The sequence below is a fragment of the Armigeres subalbatus genome, chromosome 2, assembly GCF_024139115.2.
Source record: "Armigeres subalbatus isolate Guangzhou_Male chromosome 2, GZ_Asu_2, whole genome shotgun sequence".
NCBI lineage: Eukaryota > Metazoa > Arthropoda > Insecta > Diptera > Culicidae > Armigeres > Armigeres subalbatus.
The window spans coordinates 1,167,982-1,190,196 of NC_085140.1; the positions used below are offsets into that span (position 1 = coordinate 1,167,982).

The 22,215-nt window shown below is 35.5% G+C and overlaps 1 protein-coding gene across 10 annotated transcripts in view; it reads right to left on the reverse strand.

Moving 5' to 3' along the window:
- Positions 1-345: 345 nt before the first annotated feature.
- The window catches only part of LOC134217420 (CLIP-associating protein), a 128,650-nt gene continuing 106,780 nt past the window's right edge, over positions 346-22,215 (reverse strand). For all 10 annotated transcript variants that reach the window (XM_062696172.1, XM_062696171.1, XM_062696179.1 and 7 more), the window contains 10 exons: positions 20,133-20,376; positions 19,981-20,068; positions 17,734-17,826; positions 2,691-2,919; positions 2,348-2,526; positions 2,143-2,284; positions 1,915-2,089; positions 1,497-1,703; positions 1,312-1,436; positions 346-664 (listed from right to left, as the gene is read on the reverse strand). In XM_062696172.1, the coding sequence (XP_062552156.1) occupies positions 607-664; positions 1,312-1,436; positions 1,497-1,703; positions 1,915-2,089; positions 2,143-2,284; positions 2,348-2,526; positions 2,691-2,919; positions 17,734-17,826; positions 19,981-20,068; positions 20,133-20,376 (1,540 nt within the window). In that variant the 3' untranslated portion in view covers positions 346-606. The remainder of the gene's footprint in view (positions 665-1,311; positions 1,437-1,496; positions 1,704-1,914; positions 2,090-2,142; positions 2,285-2,347; positions 2,527-2,690; positions 2,920-17,733; positions 17,827-19,980; positions 20,069-20,132; positions 20,377-22,215) is intronic.

Sequence of the window (22,215 nt, forward strand, 5' to 3'; positions counted from 1 at the left end):
AGATGAAATCCAGGAGCAGTTCCCCTAATATTATATTATAATCAAATTTCTATCAAAATATTGACCATTGAAATCAAGTAACAACTGAATTACAATTAAAAAGTCGTGGGCGGAAAAAGGTTAAGTCATCCCAAAGGCCTGTGGAAATGTAATAGCTCTAACCAGGGGGGTGGTTTTGGGCATAGAACCCCCCCCAAAGACAACATTTTTAGAAGAAATTTTTTTTTTCGAAAAAAAAAAAATATGTTCAGAAAACCCCCCCCCATACCAATTTTCTGGCTACGCCACTGGCTCTAACGTTAACTATGAAATCAGGGGCAATACAGAAAAAAAATCACTTCGGAATTAAAATATTTACATTCAAGCTAGAAAAATTTATTTTGTTATCACTTGTAAACTGTTAGCGCTAACAATGACACTTTTTTAGATTATTAGAAGTTGGAAGAGTTATACAATGGTATTTTCCTCAAATAGAGCAAAATTACAAACGACATGGTAGATGTTAAATAAATATTATTCATGTATAACTGAAACATTTCTACCAAATTTACATAGAATTTTTGCGATTTTGCGTCCTTTGAACAGTAATCACATGGCCTGTTTTGATCATGAGCTCAATCCCTTATTACTGCTCATTGATTTCGCTATGTAAACGTTAAGCAACCTGAAAAATGATAAAAAAAGTGATTATTAAACTATTTAATTAAAGTGAATTGGTAGCGGATCCAACTCATTGAACATGAGTTGCATTTTCAATATCACAAAGCGCAAATCCGATAATAACTACTATAAACGAAGTTACAAATAAAAAGAGAAAGATTGTCGCTGTCGTCGCTGCCTGGAACATTTTTTGTAGGATGGGGATAGGGACGATGAAAAAATCCTTACGATGTGATAGTTCCGTACCTAACATGTTCCGGGCAGCAGAACAATGGTAGCCATAGCGACAAACTTTCTCTACAGGTTTATAACCTCTATTACAGATAGTGGAATTGAAACATGAGCGAAAGCATGGTTGGGTACGTTTTTTTTAGCATGTACCAGGCGAATATGGATATCACACCCCTTAATACTGTTATTAAAATAATGACGTCACGCTTGTTTGGAGAACGTTTGACAGTGCTTCTGGTGGCAACGGATTCATTTCCGCTCACTATGTGATTCCACTAACTATAATAGCTACGACTACGAAAGTTTGACAAGTAACGTTTTAACTAGCGACATATGCCAAAAGGCGACATGAGTGTAAAAACACGTGGAAACTGGAGAAAAAAACATTGAATCCGCTCACAAGTCGAATTAAAAACATACCTTATCTTACTAGCGTTGAGAAGCGCGAATTTTGGTTTTACCTTCTCCTCGCCCATCACAATGTACAGCTCAACCATGCAAAATACTGCAGCTTTTCGAACCATGGATTGACTATCATCAGCTAACTGCAATACGTAGTTAAAGAAATATACGGAATGCTATAACTACATATTCACAAAACTTACCCTAGCTATGTTTGGCATTATGCTGTCTAGATGATTATCTGTTAAATCTTTGCCCTGTTTGTGCGCCAACTCTTTGAGAACTTTTAAAGCGCAAAGGTTTGCAGGAAAGTCACCAGTTGCAATAACTGGGTTGAGAATATTTACAGAAATGTCTAACGGTAAAACATTTGCTATTTTTACTATAATGATGTCGATTTCTCTTGATACCTGCAAAATTATAATTAAATCAAATATGGATTTCATTATCATGAAATAGGTATATTTCTCGCAGGGTCACGCCTAACTTCCAAAGTTTTAAAATTTACTATTTATTCAATGGATCTCCGAAAATATTTTTAAAATTATTCGATACAGACAGTCACAAGCAATTTACGAGCGTGAAATATGAATACTTCATGGTAAAATGAATATGTCTCACCTCTTTACTGATTTTATAACAGTCAATTATTTTTAATAAAATTAATTCCAAGAAATTACTCCAACACGTCTTCATCTCAGCACTACGAACTATTCGTCCCAGTGTGTGCAAAGCTACAATCAATACTGTGAAATTTTGTGACTCCATCAAATTTAGTAACATTTTCATGACAGCTCTGAAATAAAAAAGGTATTAATTTGTGCAACACGGATACATTAACATTATTACTTAAAATTTTTTATTGGCAATTCACAGTTCCCATGCTTGATACAAGTTTGCAAATTTTCTAAAACTTGTACTATTGTTTCTGGATTGGTTTCATGGGACAGAACAATTGCTGCTTTTATGATATCATTTTCTTTAACGCCGCCTATCCGCGAAAAAAAATTATTGTTATTTTCTTTATTAGAGGGGTTATTTGACAATTAAATACCATCCACAAGTAGTTCTCCTGTATCTGTTAAAGAATATTGATGATGACGCTGTGAATGCAGCATTGGTTTCGAATGTATGTCAATGCTATCTAGACGAACGGTGTTCTCAGGTGTGTTTGATTCAGTTGTGGTTGCAGATTGTGTCTTAGATCCATTACATGAATCGTCCTTTTCAATCCTGTAAAAAACCGTTACAGATAGTTAAAATATGATATCACATAAGGCTAAGCATGATACAGAGTAAATTATACATTATTTTCAGTTAAAATTAAATGAGTAACTATGACATTAAATTACTCTACATCACGTGCTCGTAGTCTGAATGCTCAAATAGATTATTACCCAATGTGGCCATTAAAACCATTAGATCCTAATAAATAGTTCTCGGTGTTTTGGATTTGTACTTCTCCCATTTGACTTATTCCTGAATCTTTACTGTTGGCGTCTCTATCTAGTTTTGCTTCAAAACTATAATTTTGTATTTCAGCTGTTGTCTTGCGAAGATTCTTATAAACTTCCTCTGAATTCATAGAATCCGTTACATCGATTGACGTTTGACGCGATCTGGAATCTAAAAAAAATATTGCTTCATTTCACATACATTAAAATCAATAGAGATCATCAAAACAATGTTTAAAAAAAATCATCAGTACCATGTGCCCCCATGTCGAAAAACAATTCGTCTAAACAACCCAACTAAATATTTATTAACCAAGCAATAATAATAAGTTTACAAATTGTTATTTATTTTTTGGCGATATACGTGAATGCTTCCATTTGACTGAATGCAATTCGCAACTATATGGCCTCAGATTTGCACGTAATATATTTAATCGTTCTACGATCTATTTTTGCATTCCATCATTCATCATATTCTTAACCCTTTCTTTGGCAGCTGTAATGTGTTGAACTAAATGTAAAATTAAAAAAAAAACAAACAAACAAAGACAAAAAAAAATTGACAGCTGTACTGCTGTTATTCGCAGGTGTTTCAGGAATTCCTATCTACATGGGACAGTTATGCCTATAACGGCAGTGTGGAACTCCATAAAATTTTGCACTTTCCAACTTTCTTTAAATTGTTTGACTAACATAAAAAGCAATATTTAATATATCATATATTATGGTTGGTGTTGAACTTAATTTGTAGATTAAAAAAACACTTTAAAAAGTTAAAAAAAAAGGTTTCATTAGACTGCTTGTATAATCAATTTTGTGTAAAAATAGTGAAACTATTGAAAACAATCAAGGTAGGAAGGAATCACTTTTAAGAAAAATACTAACGATTCCTTATAAAACTTTCAAGAAAAAATAAATAACAAAAGTTAATTAGCATATCCGAAATTAATGAAAAACTAGAATAATTTTTTTTTTTGATTGTGGATCAATAGTTATTTACAATCGTAAGGGTCCCGTAGCGTAGTTGGCTACACGTTCGCCTTATAAGCGAATGGTCATGGGTTCGATTCCCAGCCCCTCCACCAAACCCTCGTCGGTCGCCGGATCCGCAGCCCATACGGTGGCGTTTGGAAACTTTTAAAAGTGCCTGAGAGGGTTTTGATAGGTTTTGATTATGTAAAACAATGTATTTTATTTGACCAAAGAGAATAGTTTCATGGTACATATATAAAATGTACAACATTATATTTAATTATCAATTCAGTTAATTGATAATAAGCATTGAATTCTAACATTCTAACAAACTCATGACTCGCTGTAAAAGAATTCAAGTTCTAACTGCTGCTTTGTCCGAAAAGCTTTTGAGATATTGATTGCACTCTAGAAGCTATGTGGCAGGAAAATAATGAAAAGCGCACATATCAACGGTTTCGTGCAATACTGGCACAACTCAAAATATTTCGTTTTTGACATACCGTAATGTGACATTAATAAAGCAAAAAAAAAAAAAAAAAATACCGTGATGTGCCCTAATTTCGCGCATTATCAAATCATTAATTTTTTTTAAATTTTTAGGTGCCAGTCAAAATTGAAAAATCTGGAGGATTACAAAATATCATTGTTATTGAATGTTTTTCACGAAAAAAATTGAAAAACAAACTTGGTTTAGTACACCAAATAAAATTATTTCAATTTGATCCTCCCATCGACCGCCATATTTGCATGTGCTTAGCACAGCGACGAAGAACATGACCCAAGAAAACAAATGATTTTACTGTACAAAACTGGCTACTTTTTGGAAATATTTGTATCCATTATGCTCTGTTGGATATGTTTATCTAGGGTAAATGACCCAATAGTGGAGGAACTAAGCACTCCCTTTCACTGTTTTAGCTCTTGAAACTGATACATATTTTGTTTTGTTTACCTTGTGGGTGTATCCAAGGGAATATCCATAAATTACGTAATGCTCAGAGGGGGAGGGGGCTGACCGAAGTGTGACAATCCATACAAAATTTTTGAATGATTCATACAAAAAGTGTGACATAGGGGGGAGGGGGTTTTGAAAATGGCCAATTTTTGCGTTACGTAATTAATGGATCTTCCCCAAAAGCTATTGGACTTACTTTTCTTGCAGTTGGGAAACCATCGCAACAATATTCATAATTGTGCTCTAAAATTAAACCACCAATTATTGGTACAGTATTCCAATAGTTGCGGTATTTTTTAATTTGTGTTCCTATAGTTGCGAATCCCATTGTTTTTCTGTGCGACTCGCAACTATAGGACCACTACCGCAACTATTGGTGCAAAGACGAAAAATATTAAAGTGTTTTAATGATAATTACCTATTTTGGATAAATTCCGAGGCTGTTCCTCTTTGAATAGTGTGTTGATATGTCAAACAAACGATAGATCATGTAGACTACTGCGATTAATTCGTAGATATGACATAACATGGACTACCGCAACTATTGGTACACCCACAACCATCGGATCAATTGCCCTATCATTACTACTGAAAAGTGTAAAATTTTATGTATTTTGGGTTTATGTAGACTTTCGCTTTGTGCGCGAAATTAGGTATATGAGAGTAATTATGGTGCCTAATCTCGTTTATTGTTGTTGCGTAGTTTCATTAGCAACATTCTAATGAAACAAAAGCAATAATAATACACAGGACAGTTTTACACTGAATAGAACCCGAAGAGTTCATTCCCATACGCTTTTTATCTAATTTTCAGGCGGATAACCACCGACATCGACTAATGTTGACTTGAAAAATCTTATAGATCAGTGCCTGCAATAGCTATCAAAGCCGATGTGTAAAATGATGCTAAAATGTGCGATGTGTAAAATGATGCTAAACTTAAGATAAAACTTGTAACGGGCGGGGCTGTTTTCAGGGTTTAAAGGGAGCTCACGACCTTCACTTATGCGCCAGGTGACCGAGGTCACCGCGAAGGAGCGATTTAACAATTTATAAACTTCCCGTTCCGGCTAGAGACCTCAGGGCGGGTTGTCCGAAAATCATACACTGGCGAACCGTTCGTGTGAAACCAACAGACGGAGAATAATTGGAAATAAACAACTAAAATTGCCGCAAAGAACAAAAAAAAAACATTCGATTTGCGTATCTTTCAATAAACCTTCCACTTCACAACTCAACGTTTCATTCAAACATAGGTTTTTAATCAATGAACGCCATCCATTCTCCAATACATTAATTTCTAGGGGTTAGTATCGGGTATCGCTTACTGCGTACGTCACTGTCGAGATGGATGCTGCACAGGTGGTGGGTTTCGTTGCGCGCGATTGTTGCATAATGCTGGTGGGTGGTAGCTTAAATCCTTGACATACACCATCAGCCGCATACGAGCTTACAGAGCGGCGGTATTGATCGTGGTTGCAGGCGGCTAGTACGGTGGTCTACGATAACTGGGAAGCTTTAGCTGAGAGGGTTCGGGTCGTTCGGGTCGATACGTACCACCTTTTAGTTTAGGGTCTGTTCACAAATTACGTAACGCTTTTGGGGGGAGGGGGGAGGTCCAACTTGCGTTATACTTTGTTACACTAAAAGGTGGGGGAGGGGTGGGTACTACCAAATGTTACGCATAACGCGAATAAAAAAATATTTTAAAGGTTTTTTTTAAATTACTGATTGAAGTAATTGCAATATATTTTGATCAAGACGATGAATACGTATCAACCTTTCCATACTACCCATAATTGTCCCATGCTAGTATTTGTAGTTTTTTATCTCAGAGTAAGTTTTTTTTGGGAATCCTAAAAGACAGTGAGTTTTGTTCGAATAATTCTTGCAAAATTTCGAAACATTTTTGTCTCACGATGAATATGCACGATTTCCACAGGTTATATTATTTTATGGAACGGCCTCGAACCTTTTATTGGTATTGTATTTCATGATTAGATCTCCCAAACCAAGCCAAAGTTAATAAAGGCAATCCAAAGAGTTTTCATTCTAAGTAATTCTCGCGTGATTTTTGAAAACGTCGTAAGTCCAAATGAGAGACTCTCTTTCATTACGCTCTCTTTTGCTAATATCTAGGTTAGTTTAAAATTTGGTGCAATATTTTCACCTCAGCACACTAGACAAAGCTATTTTCTTCAGATCGGTGCTGGAAAATCCAATGTAAATATTAGAATGGCTTTGTAATAATCGAAAGAGAAAGTAAACAAAGAGAGCCTCTCTTTTGGACTTACGACGTTTTCAAAAATCACGCGAGAATTGCATTTTAGCTCAACCACTTCAACCACATTAAACAGTTTAATTTAAAAATAATTTGTCTATCGTTTGTATTTCTCGACTCGGCCCCTCCTTAGCCGTGCGATAAGACGCGCGGCTACAAAGCAAGATCATGCTGAGGGTGGCTGGGTTCGATTCCCGGTGCCGGTCTATGCAATTCTTGAATTGGAAATTGTCTCGACTTCCCTGGGCATAAAAGTATCATCGTGTTAGCCTCATGATATACGAATGCAAAAATGGTACCTTGGCTTAGAAACCTCGCAGTTAATAACTGTGGAAGTGCTTAATGAACACTAAGCTGCGAGGCGGCTCTATCCCAGTGTGGGGATGTAACACCAATAAGAAGAAGAAGAAGTTGTATTTCTCGACAGATCAGTCCCGCTAAACTAAAATTGGAATGGCCATATGATCGCAAATTCTATTTTCGTTTTTACTAGCTGCATTCTTGATATCCTTGGTTTCAATCATGTGCCGTTCCATATAACAGTGTTCAATAAATATCAAAACCCACATGCTTTAGAGAAAGAAAAAAATGGCATCAAAATTTTCTCAGTTACGCGTTATATGGGGGAGGGAGGGGGTTCCAAAAATGTTACTTTTTGTTACGAGGGGGAGGGAGGGGGTCAAAAACTCGGATTTTTGCGTTACGTAATTTGTGAACAGACCCTTACTGCAATTCACGCAGTGTTGAGCAGTCTTGGTTAGGTTTTCTCGTACCACCTTCTCACAGACTCTAGTCAATGTTTTCCTGAAACACGACTACTTTTTATTACCAGCTCGCTCAACCTTTGCACTAAACTCTACTTTTCTATGCTAAGCTACTGTTCGGGTTTGGGTGCTCACAACTAAGTTCTCCTGTCACGTTTTCACTGCTTCGTGGTCGGAATGATATCTGATTACACAGATGGAATATTCTGGCTATACACATATATTGCCTTTTATTCTACACCCGAGTGCCTACATCGGTTGATTTCGCCTTCGGAAACCTTTTTCCGGTGGCCTAAACATGAATGTCATGTATGATTTTGACAGCTCCCTTTGGCGCTCTAGTCGACACGAAAGTCCTTGATTGCTAACGCTTACCCACTCGGAAAGGAGTACTAGACATCTACCGCGATATCTCTGAGACAAAAAAATGAGTCTCCTAGATATTTTTGTTCGATGTCTAGAAACTGTCACACCTCAAATCCGCCTCAAATGCAACAACCGTTTCTACCTCGATGAATAAATTATCAAACCGGTTAGAACCGATTGTATTTGACAGGTCTAGTCTCGTAGATGTTACCTCGATATCTCCTAGACTCGAGTACCACAAATCTTCTAGATATCTTCTAGATGTGAATATCCCCATTCCTTCTTCTTTTTCTTTTTTTTATTCTGTTAACCTTTTCTTCCATTTTGTTTACATTTTGAATAAGATTTTTTTTAATTATAGGAGTAAAACAAAATGTCTTTATTTTATTATTTCCTTATTTTTTTTCCTTATATTTAGGGTTCATTCACAAATTACATAACGCTAAAATTGACCATTTTTAACCCCCACCCACCCTCTCGTAACGTTTTTTGTATGGAATGGTTCTGAAATTTGTATGGGCCGTAACGCTCGGACAGACACCCTCCCACCCCCAAAAGCGTTATGTAATTTGTGAATGGGCCCTTATTTGCTTATCGAGTATCGGTCGTCCGAGATGTGTGCGTCATGAAACATTCCCCAAAGCTGGCTGGCATTTTGCATTTTGCGCCGTTTCTATGAATGCGAGAAATTAACACTTCGTCGGCTTTGATTTACTCTGGAGGCAAAAGACAAACCCGGACGGATGCAGCAAGAATTGAATCATTCAGCTTTGGGATTCTGGATTTATTTCCAAATTCAGTCTCACTTGATGAGTATGATAGAGGAGATGCGTCTGAAAATGATCAGAATTGGAAATTGAGTTTAATTTGAAAGGGATAAAAACTTACAGATGTACCATTACCATCAGAGAAAGCCGTTTTTCCGACGGAATCTGCCCGTTATCATCGGTTTTTCGTCCATGGATTTCGCTGGGGCAAAATATGTTTATTCAAAGGTATATTTCGCGCAGAGGTCGCAGGCTTCGTAGAAGAACGCGTTCATGATGGCTTTTTGCAGTTGAAGAGGACCTGAGGGCGCTCAATATGCAGGGCGACTGGAAGCGATTGGCCCATGATCGAGTCCAGTGGAGAAGGATACTCCATTCGGCGTAGGTTCATCGATGTTCATAGGTTCGGTGTAGCCCATCAAGTATATTTCGCGTGGCTAATACGATTTTCAAAAGGTATCGCAGATTTTCCGCACAAATAAAAAAAAAGATACTGAATAGCTTTAACCGAACCGCACTCGACTCGGTGAAAAAATGAAGACGAAAAAAAAGCGCGAGGTTTTGTGACAGTTGAACCGCTTAATTTATTTGGCGGTATGAGTGTACCGGTAACACACACATGCCCAATCATTCTTAAAAGGAACTTGGGTGAGGCGCTGGATGAAATTGTGGCTTGGCTAAGGTGGTTTGCGTCCTATTCAGGTATATTCCTGTTCGCTTTTAGACATCCTTCCATGTGGGTGGTATTTTTTTAAAGAAGGTATGATAAGGGTAGGTTGGGGATAAGTATATCTTTTTGTTCTGTAACCTCGTTACAAACTACAGCAGCATTTTAGATAATGTATATAATATTGAAGTTGCCTTGTATAAAACACATATTTGAAGATGTCCTATGTAAGAGATAGCGGAATTTAAGACTTTCTTTCATGACGTCTCGAAAATTTAAACTTTTTTAGACACCAGCTAAACATTGCTCATACAATGCCTTTATATGGTTTATATTTCAGAAGAAAACGATATTTTAGGAATTATGACTTGTGTCAACTAAAATTCATGAAGTAAAATTAGAGCAAAGCTCCAGGGTCGAAATATAGGCACATACCATTTCGACTAAACAATGGGTCACTGACTGCTGTCTGATACCGTTATCTGCATATTTTGAACAATGGATGCATGCTTCTATTGGTTAATTGATTATATTTCATCAAATCAATAACGATATTCAATTCCAAACGTGAGCGAAGTTAGGAACTATCCTATTTTTTTGCGCGAAATAAGGAGCATTCAACGGTCTCGGATTCATATCTCATTTTTTTTAATAGCAGCAAAATTTGCAAGTTACATTTTTTTGAGAACTTAGAATCTTTCTACTACGTGATGCAGTAGCAAATGTTTCCAAATGGCCACTATATGTATAGTGCGCGAAATTAGGGTGCTTCACGGTATTGATTGCAAAGCACAGAAAACAGTATAAAGTAACACTTGACAAAGACTCAGGTCGAAATTTACAATGCATCAAAAGGTATGCTTATTTTAAAATTTGACGTCTTTTTTCGAAAAATTTGTATAGGTACCTCGAATTTATATATATTTTTTAAGTTTTTTATATTGAAACACATAAAAGTAATCCTGATGTATCAATACATGCAAATGCAAGAATATCCACGGAATTCGAAATATTTACAAAAACATTAAATTTTTTTTTAGTGAAATTTTTTAACGAAAAAATACTTAAAAAAATAGAAAATGGTTCAGTTCAATCAAAGTTAATTGCCTATTTTCGGGGATTAAACTACCCGACATGGACGTTAATTTACAATGTTATGAAAACTCATATGTGAATATGTACGTTATGTGGAAGATATTGATTTGGAAAATGTATTGGCTTGAGAAATGGATTGCGAGTGATTTGACTATGCGTCCAATTTGGGAATCTCGAGCTCGTTCAGTAGCCTCTAGGTTGCGAAGGCCGACGGAGGTCCTTCGTAGCTTAATTGGTTAAAGCACCAGTCTAGCGTACTTTAGGGTCATGGGTTCGAGTCCCATCGAAGGGAAAGTGGTTACCTCCAATACATTTTCCAAATCAATATCTTCCATATAACGTACATATTCACATATGAGTTTTCATAACATTGTAAATTAACGTCCAAGTCGGGTGGTTTAATCCCCGGAAATAGGCAATTAACTTTGATTGAACTGAACCTGAGTTGCGTGCTCTTGCCTACGCAATGCGGTCGGGTCTGAGCTTGACGACCGACTGGCAAATAGCTTACACAACCTCACTTGATCAGTACACACTTAACAGCGGTTTGCTTGTTCGGTAATTTCTTTTACTGATTTCAAACCGTAAATCATAAAAAATACCGAAAACTCAGTAACTTCTCAAAATATTACCGATGACCAGTAATAGATTTGTTTGATTACTGACGTCTATAATGATTCTTACTGACTTCTCCGTAATAAAAGCATATTTACTGAATAGAATGATTTCTCAGTAAATGTCAATACCGAGATTCCGGTGTTTTTTTTAATTTACCGAAAAAATCTTCAAAGCTTAAACGTCAACTAAGCTTTCCTTTGTGTCAAACATTTTCATTTAATCCGCCATGTTTTTCTATTCCAAGCTTCTGGCAAATTGTATTTGCCACGAGACCTCGACGAACTGAACGCTCCCTGGAAGGCCATATCGTGGATCCTTAAATTGACAAAACCGCTGGTAGTAGAACTGGTGCCTGCTGAAACTAAAAAAAATCACTTACGCAAGCAGAACAGAAACAAGGCGATCAAGCGGTATGATCCTTGTATATTCCGACTACAGGTGCTGCATCTAATGATCGTGAACAATTCCAGCGAGAGCACTTCATACGGCAGCAGGCGGAAGAGCGGTTTTCATGTCAGCTGACCGATATAGTCCCAATCGGACATAATAACACCGCATGACCTTCCAGGGAGCGCAGAGTTCCACGATGCAATCATCAAAACCTGATCAAAACAACTATAGTATATGAGTCTCAAAGCAAACTTTTGTAACAATTCAGATAGATAGGGTTATTTGATAACACGATGATTTTTACCGTCGTGTGTTTTTTTAAAGAAAGCAATAATTTTGTGGGGAACATTTCTTGAAGAAAAAAAAATACTGTAATCTTCGGTAAACCAAAGTAAACAATAAAAGTACCGAAAGTCAGCAATAAGACTTACTGACCTAGTCGGTATTTTTTAACATTTCATGGGCTGAAAATTTTACTGAGTTATCAGTAACATTTAAAATTACCGAGTAAAGTCAGCTGTTCAAAAACTCAGTAAAATTTTACCGATTTCGGTAATAGAAACTAACTGTGTACACACACTTAACAACGGTTAGCTTGTTCGCTAATTTATTTTACTGATTTCAAACCGTAAATCATAAAAAATACCGGAAACTCAGTAACTTCTCAAAATATAACCGATGACCAGTAATAGATTTGTTTGATTACTGACGTCCATAATGATTCTTACTGACTTCCCCGTAATAAAAGCATATTTACTGAATAGAATGATTTCTCAGTAAATATCAATACCGAGATTCCGGTGTTTTTTTTAATTTACCGAAAAAAATCTTCAAAGCTTAAACGTCAACTAAGCTTTCCTTTGTGTCAAACATGTTCATTTAATCCGCCATGTTTTTCTATTCCAAGCTTCTGGCAATTGTATTTGCCACGAGACCTCGACGAACTGAACGCTCCTGGAAGGCCATATCGTGGATCCTTAAATTGACAAAACCGCTGGTAGTAGAACTGGTGCCTGCTGAAACTAAAAAATCACTTACGCAAGCAGAACAGAAACAAGGCGATCAAGCGGTATGATCCTTGTATATTCCGACTACAGGTGCTGCATCTAATGATCGTGAACAATTCCAGCGAGAGCACTTCATACGGCAGCAGGCGGAAGAGCGGTTTTCATGTCAGCTGACCGATATAGTCCCAATCGGACATAATAACACCGCATGACCTTCCAGGGAGCGCAGAGTTCCACGATGCAATCATCAAAACCTGATCAAAACAACTATAGTATGAGTCTCAAAGCAAACTTTTGTAACAATTCAGATGGATAGGGTTATTTGATAACACGATGATTTTTACCGTCGTGTGTTTTTTTACGAAAACATTAATTTTGTGGGGAACATTTTTTGAAGAAAAAAAATTACTGTAATCTTCGGTAAACCTAAGTAAACAATAAAAGTACCGAAAAGTCAGCAATAAGACTTACTGACCTAGTCGGTATTTTTTAACATTTCATGGGATGAAAATTTTACTGAGTTATCAGTAACATTTAAAATTACCGAGTAAAGTCAGCTGTTCAAAAACTCAGTAAAATTTTACCGATTTCGGTAATAGAAACTAACTGTGCAGTTACTGATGAAGAATGTGTACAGCCGCCAGACATTCTAAATACTCACGCTCCTCTAATGTGGATGTGTACTATACACATGTGGAAGTATTGGCTTGAGAAATGGATTGCGAGTGGGAATCTCGAGCTCGTTCAGTAGCCTCTAGGTTGCGAAGACCGACGGAGGTCCTTCGTAGCTTAGTTGGTTAAAGCACCAGTCTAGCGTACTGTAGGGTCATGGGTTCGAGTCCCATCGAAGGGAAAGTGGTTGCCTCCAATCTTCTTCTTCTTCTTATTGGCATTACATCCCCACACTGGGACAGAGCCGCCTCGCAGCTTAGTGTTCATTGAGCACTTCCACAGTTATTAACTGCGAGGTTTCTAAGCCAGGTTACCATTTTTGCATTCGTATATCATGAGGCTAACACGATGATACTTTTATGCCCAGGGAAGTCGAGACAATTTCCAATCCGAAAATTGTCTAGACCGGCACCGGGAATCAAACCCAGCCACCCTCAGCATGGTCTTGCTTTGCAGCCGCGCGTCTTACCGCACGGCTAAGGAGGGCCCTATTACATTTTCCTCCAATACATTTTCCAAATCAATATCTTCCACATAACGTACATATTCACATATGAGTTTTCATAACATTGTAAAGAAAATGGTTCATTGATGAGCCATTAAAAAAAATTACCTAAGGAATGTTCAGTTCATATGCCTAATGTTTTCTCTAATTTCTCGCATTGAAACTAACGATCTAACAGTCTTTTGCTGTAAAAGGCAGATCAAAATGTTTATTGTAAAAACAGTAAGGATTGGTGATAAAATTTAAGAAAATTATTTAAAGCTCGTAAGATTTTTTGAACAAACACTTGAAAATAAGCAGGAATTTGAGGAAAAAGCGATAAAACTTTATTAAATATCAATTGAAGACCTAGCATTACTATAAGTCATTATCAAAATCCAAAGAGGCTAAATATTGGTGAAAACTTTTAAGAAAGTATCTAATTAAAGAAAATCTGATGAAATTATACTACTAAAATTTTAATCAAACAAATTAATATTTACTTCGGGACTGATTTGCGATTCGATTCTGTAGAATGCAAACGTTTCCCCTTAAACTAATTCCTTTTTCTGATAGAGGATACTGTTTGATACATATCGTTATTTTCTTATTTTCTATGCTCGCTGCAGAATGAAAATACTGCAGTGTATTTTCAATGCGCATGCTATTGCGGCTCTGGCGTGCATTTTTTTAGACAGATTGATATGACATTTTTAATATTCAAATATCCCTCTATTAGTTGCACTTAATTAATTAAGAATATATAAACGTTTAGATGGTGAAAAATCAAAGAGCAGAACTTTTTGCCCAAATGTAGGACTATTTGCCTTCCAATGTTTGTTTATAAAATAAGTTACGCTCAAATCGCAAATCAGTCCTGGTTTGTAGATGCTTGTTTCGAGTAATTCTCATAATTCATTTCAAATGTACAGCCTCGAATTTAAGTGTTTTAAAGTTATAATCAGATCTTCTATATTATTAAATAAAAATATACTTTTGGATTATAAACTTTATATAAATTTGAAAAAAAATCCGGGTGGCTTCATCAAATTCCCGGGGTTTTCCCGGTGATTGCAAATTCCCGGGTTTTTCCCGGGTGAGTGGCCACTGGTGGCCAGTGCTGAAAATTTCAGCAGATAACAAAGCCGTTTGATTTTACCATGCGCACAGTAAAAATCAACTGTGGCCAATGCGGAATGTTGTCACATGAACTGAAACAGTTGTGAATTTCGCTGAAACCATGGTAAAATTTACTGAAATTTCATGGTAGCTTTAAAAACAGAGAGTAGTCTACAAAATAATAGTTTTTACCACGGAATTTTTTTCTGTGTAAGCTTCGGTGCAGAGTACACGAGCTTTGTTCGCCAGTGACAGGCGTACGGGGCCCTTGATCAAAACATTGAGTTGACCTCACAAAAAACGGAAGAGAAATTTGATGAAATCAATCCGCATAAACAGCTTTTCTAGTGTACTTTATAGATTGTCAATTTTCATGTGATTGCATATCTATAATGATCGATGTATAAAAACAATCGATTCGCGAAACAAAATCAAATTAAACTTAAAAGTGACTGTCAATCACAAAATCCCCCGGTCATAATAATAGCAATACCAATAAAACATCTATCAAAAATAATTCAATATCTGTCAAACGTAATCTTGCTCACCGCAGAGATCATAAGAACTGTCACTTTTAAGTTTAATTTGATTTTATTTCGCAATTCGGACCAAAGCCTATATGCTTTTAAGGATCTGTCTGTGTTGAACTTAATCCTAGAATTAAAAAAACACATCAATAAATTAAAAAAAAAATTAAGGGTCTGTCTTATTTGGACAGAACTGACAGTTCGAAAATTATCAAATAACCCAATCATAAGAATGGCTGGTGCTACCAAGCAATTCCAATAAGACATCGATGCAAAATGATTCGATATCTGTCAAAAGTAATCTTGCTCTGCGATCAGGGTTATTTGATAATTATTGAAATGTCACTTTTAAGGCTTTGGTCCGATTCGTGAATTAAAATCGAATTAAACTTAAAAGTGACAGTTCGGAAATTATGAAATCCCCAGCTCATAAGAATGGCTGGTGCTACTCAGCAAGACCAACAAAACATCTATCAAAAATGATTCAATATCTGTCAAAAGTAATCTTGCTCTGCGAGCAGGGTTGTTTGGAAATTTTTGAACTGTCACTTTTAAGTTTAATTCGATTTTGATTCACGAATCGGAACAAAGCCTAAGTAGCTGTTTCATTGCAATTTACAAAAACGGTGCGCATTCGGAATGCTTATATATCTCATGACAGCTTTGAGAATGCTAATTTATCACAGTCAAGTTTTCAGAACACTTATATTACAGCATGGAGCATATGCGATGCTAGTATAATGCTGCATTAGTTCTTACTTTACTTTATTGCTTATTACCAAACATATTTCTAGACACTACTTACCTTTCGGGCTATTCAAATACTACTTTTTGATATAGGGTATCTGTTCCCATATTAATAACAGCTCGTATATTAATCCCAACCGTCGATGAACCAAATAAAAAAATAATTTATTTACAATTTCTCACATCGTATGTACACAATAATGGATGGAACACATTTTTGAATGTTTGGAATATTATTCAAAATTTTGTTTAAGTAATGTTTTAATTCACAAGACATGAATTATTTCAAACAAAATTATAAAACACATTCTTTTTCATTTTCCTACCTCTGAGCTGTTGGTTTGATGCACTGCTCGATTGTTACTAGCAGATTCATCTGTTTTCACGACGTTGCTTTTCACTCAATTTAAAGCTAAAACAATTCTATCCCTTTAGTATTCACTTCACAACACATAAAGCACGTCACATTTTTACTATAAATATTATTATTATTTTTTAAACCAACGCGATTTCCTATAGTCTGTTATAGGTTTCTTTCGAACAACGTCTCAATTATCCTTGTCCGTATTCCAAACTGTTTACATGGCTTGCAGTATCTGCAAGGGTTGCCGACCTAGATTTTTATTTCAAAAATGCTTGAATGAACTTTCATTGTGAAATTCAACTCTTATGTTTGTAAAATAAGGTATATCGAAAAGATAAGCTATGACAAACATAAAATTAAACTGATAAGTTGGAAAACTACAACAAAAACTGCAATTTTGTAATTATATTTCAACTCAAATACAAAACATTGAAGAATTCGGCATCACTGCAATCATATCGTTACGTATACACACAAGTAATAGTGTACGTATTTAATGTTGGAAACAGTATTATTGATATAGGCACGGGCATATGATTAACTGTTTTTAAATGTTATTGAAATAGATGCATGGCGGTGATGATGGTTTTTAGCTAAATTCTTCTATCTTCTATATAATAAAAATGTAATGATCTGTGTTCGTATCCGCATAACTCTAAAACGGCTGAATAAATTTTCTCCATTCCTTCAGCAAATATGTCCGTTCTGGTTTCCAACGGGTTTATATGATATTTTCTCATGCAAAAATCACGAGTAAGGGTGGAGAAATTATGAAAAACTAAAATTAAGATATTTCGCATGGGCAGCTCAGAACGCGCATTTTCGCCTACTATGTAGGATAACGTCTGCCGGGTCGACTAGTAATGTGATAAAAATTTCATTTTTGAAGAAATTGATTTCAATTAAAAATTACGTGAGCCGAGCATAATTATTCTCATTCTTATTGTTATTGATATAGGAACAGATACCCTATATATTATATATCTCTTTGGCCTATACCACTACTTTTGATGTCTTTCGACCAGCCCCTACCCCTACCCCCTCTGTCGCATTTATTTTGTATACCTAGTATATTTATTGTCCCCCTTTAAAACCTTGGACGTCATTATTGAACGGTTGTTGATTATGAAATCGGTTTCAACGATTAATATCAACTTTTTAGGTCATAAGAATCTGTTTAATACTCACTGCAGACGTTTTGTAAACTATATAGACCTTGTTGCGGACTCAGCAGGGGTTTTGGACTTGATGACGAAAGCGGCGATGACGGACTATCAGTTCCTGTAATTAATATGTATATATAAAATAATAGTAAAACATTGCCTTTGTGTTATGTGTATTAGGGTGATTCAAATTTTGACTTTTCTGCCCCCCGATGCTTAAGCGATTGCATTTGCCATTTTAATAATCCTCCTAAATTTTTAAATAATTTGGATATAATTTGATTGTGCACACGTCATTTAAAGTTTGTATGGAAATTACTGTGAAAACCGACCTTTCTATGAAATACCGTTCCGTGAGGTGGCCCATGAACTATTTATATATAATCAACGCAGTGACTACATAGAATTTATCGCAAGCTGGAAGGCAGTTGTTGTTGCGAAGCGATTTGTCGTTTGGAAGCAAAGTTATGAAGAAAACAAAAATGCTCATTATTGATATTGATGTTATTCTTTTACGTTTTAAATTGAATTTCCCACGATTCAGTATTCCCTTAATAACATTTCTTGCAGGCATCAAATCGTTTCGCAACAAAGACTACCTGTTTCCTGTTAAAATTGTCTATGTTGCCGATGTACTTAGATGCTTTTAGAGCTTGATGTGAAGCGTTGGGGAACGGTTTTGCATAAAAGTTACTGTGTTCATAGTAATTTTCATACAAACTTCAAACTGCGCGTGCTCACTCAAATTAGATCCAAATTAGCTAAAAATTTAGCAGGATTATTGAAATGGTAAATGCAATCGTTTAAGCATCGGGGTGCAAAAAAGTCAAAATTTGAATCACTCTATTGTGTATACATAATTATGTTTTGTTAAATGTAGTGGTAATGGTGTTGAACTTAATCTAGAATTTAAAACCAGATTAATCCACCTAGCGACGATGATGCCTTTCTCGTGCATTATAAAATGCATTGAAAAAATCACATTTGAAAGGTAAAAAAACATTTTGGAGGTCTAGATCGCATTTTTTCTATCATTTTACATATTTTTACATTATTCGATATGCATTTCCACCATTTTTGGCCTTCTATCAAAAGTTCTGTTTTGGAGTAATCCTATCGGTTACAACTTGGTTGTACGAGAAAGGCAAAACAATAGTGGTGATGGTGCCTTTCTTATCCCCTGAAATTTAGTTTGCAAAGTATGTAGGGGTAATGACGGCTTTGGCAGGTTTTGTTCTATTATTGGCAGGGGGGTTTTTTATGACTGATTATGTTCAAATTTGGCCCAAACATTCTTTGCATATCAAAGAATATTGTAGCCAAATTTCATAAAATTCGGTCGACAAAAACCCCCCTGCCAATAATAGAACAAAACCTGCCAAAGCCGTCTGTTCCCCTACATATAACAGCACTATACTGCCGTTCTACATGGGACATGGGACAGATATGCGTATGACGACAGTATAAGGAAAATAAGTAAGGCTGTCTTCAGTGTCTCATACTTGACTCGACTCGTCGTCGAGTATCGAGTCAAGTACGAGACATTCAAGACGGCCTTACTGTTGAGATCGAAATACGTTTCTATCAAGTGAAGTAGTAAAGTAGTGGAATTAAATGGAATAGTACAATCTCGCCTTAAGAAAAGTTAATACATTCCACTAAAAACTTAATTTTCTTATACGAAATATTGACAAACTATCTATGTAGTTCAATTGATTTAACGTAGAATTTACACAAAGGGCATATATCGTAAGAAAAAGAGGACGTTCAGTATCGAAAACTATTCCTGCTATCGATGAGAGCAAATCGAAAACTAATTTTGATATTGGTTTCCGATAACAAAATAAGTTCACAGTTTGATGTCATATCATGCAATTTAGAAATCTACAGCAAAATGAAATCAAAATATGTAATCAATCATGATTATTCATATTTGAAAACAAAGTATGTATGTATTTAATTTGATGCCGAAATCAAAATATTTCATAACATTAAAACAAGTTATCAATTTGCGCTTAGGCTCAGGAACACTCCCTAGTATAATTCAACTACATTTGAATAATGATTTCTTGACCTTTTCAGTGCTTTTCGGAACGATTTCCTTAGGTGTCCCATATTGCCTCGATGACCCCTATACAAACATTGCGGACCCCAAAACAAATCGTTTGGGGAAAAAAAATTGCAAATCGGTCAACTCGTTCGTGAGTTAAATCGTCAGGATGAAAATCTCAACACATTTTCTTTTAAATAGATAAAAAATATATTTACATACCTGAGGTACTTCGTCTCATGTGGTGCTGTATGATTGCTTTTGCTGTATCCTGATATTGTTTAGGGAGATTTGCTAAGGTCATTGTCATCTAAAAAAAAGAAAGAATTGAGTGAGAGAGAAAAGGCTCTTGGAAAGTATGATAAAAAATTTACCTGTGAAGGATTGCAGTTATATAACGCTACGATGCAAGACCGCGCCTGTGATTTCAATTCGAGACTTTTTTGATCTAAAGATGTCTGCACAATCTTCAGTATTGCTCTATCGACTAGTTGTTGCGTTTGACTATGCGTCACAAACTGCGCGGCAGTACAATATGTTGTAGCCAGTGTCGTAAGAAATTTTAATGTAGCTTGCCGTGTTTTTACATTAGGTGTTTGTGCAGCATCAATGAGGATTCTAAAATAACATAATAAATCAATACAGCAGGAAACGGGTAATTTTTGGTCTAAGCTGAAAAAACAAAATCATTTAGGGAAAAGTGGAGCAAGACCGCCATACGGTCTTGTATTTGTAGCTTCAGTAAGCTTTATTTTCACATTAATACGATAGAAGATGCTCTATAATGTAAAAGGGTAATGAAACTGACAAACACATCCTTTCAACCTAAACAACTCTTGAAATATTCGTTAGAAGTTGGTTAAGTAGAAAGATATTTTTTCTTAAAATTACGTAATCACTTAATTTAAGGTTTCATATATAAAATTAGTTATTCTGTTGAAAAAAAAAAATGATATCATGAATTTGGGAAAATGTATTTTTTAGATCTATGAGCTTTTTTCAAATTATATTTTTATGTATTTTTTATCATTTGGCATTTGAAGAGCACTTGGACTTATTTATTTATATTTGTAATTGCTTTAAATGATTTTGTTTTTTTCTACATACACCAATAATTATTCGAGATGGTAAATGTAATAAAAAAATGTCAAGGGATTGCTTTTATTATTTTGCTAATAAATTTTCCAAAAGTCATTTACAAGCTAGAATTTTCTGTTAACTTGTATTGCTCCTAACATGTATTGGATCCTAGAACTTTGTCAAACAGATCATTGTTCCTCAAAATTGTTCTAAATACAAAGCGTGGGGGATGAGAACGAAATTGAAAAATGTCACGACATTAATGTCATTTGACACTAATTCGGCTCTCACGCCGCCAATTTCAGATAAAGAGCAATGACCTATTATAAAAAGTTTTATGATCCTTTAAGGGCTACTTGTATATTTAAAAAAACATATTGTAAAGAACTTATGAAAAAATATTAACGAATTAGTCCCATGACATCGAAATGACATTTCCCGTTACATTACGAATAACAACAAATTGATAAAAGTTTTAGGTAGAGAACGAAATACATACAAATCTAATAATTTGATACATACTTATATTTTAGTAGTAGATGTAAAAGGATGAAGTAATTTTATGTCTTTTAACAACAATGAAGAGAAACTTATCTGTCTGAATCTGATCTGAATTTCTATAGAATAGAATAATAAAACTACGGTTCACAAACAGGTTATTAGCAAATTAGCAATACAAATGTTTCAAGTATGCTTGAGAATCGGCCTATGCTATTTGGATTTATATAAACTTTCACCTTCCTTATTGAAATTCAATATTTTGTTTATAACGTAGGGACTTTATTTTAAAATTAAAGACATAGGAATGCGGATGGTATTCAACAGGGTCCCATTCCTACCATTCGCCCACAGAAGTAATGCTGGGAGGCAGTTCCTGGGGGAAATAATGGGCGGAGTCCAAAGGTGTTTAGTCGGTATTACATTCATTGGTAGAGTCCGACACTCTAGTACACTTCTGTGTGGTAGCTGGCAACTAAGCACGTTTGCTGGGTAGTGCGTAAATGCATTCTCCCTTGTAAAAAAAAGAGGTCCCATTATTTTGAAGTAGATCTTCTTATCATTTGAATGAATATCAACAAATAGCCTCTATTGGAAGTCTTTGATTCATAAAGGTCGTTAAACCACAATACAAAGAGATAGCCGAACTATGATAGAAACGGTTTACGTTCCACATTGTACCATAATCATAATGGTATTGAATTATAATCACGCTGTAGTCTGATAAGGTTTTTTAACCGGACCGGACTGTACAAACAACGGGTTGTTAAGAATGTTTACCGTATGAAAAACCAATTTTCTCTATACATTTTTGGATGAAGGATTTTATTATTCTTCCTATAGAAAGATATGTCAAAATTACTTTTTCAAACGGAGAAC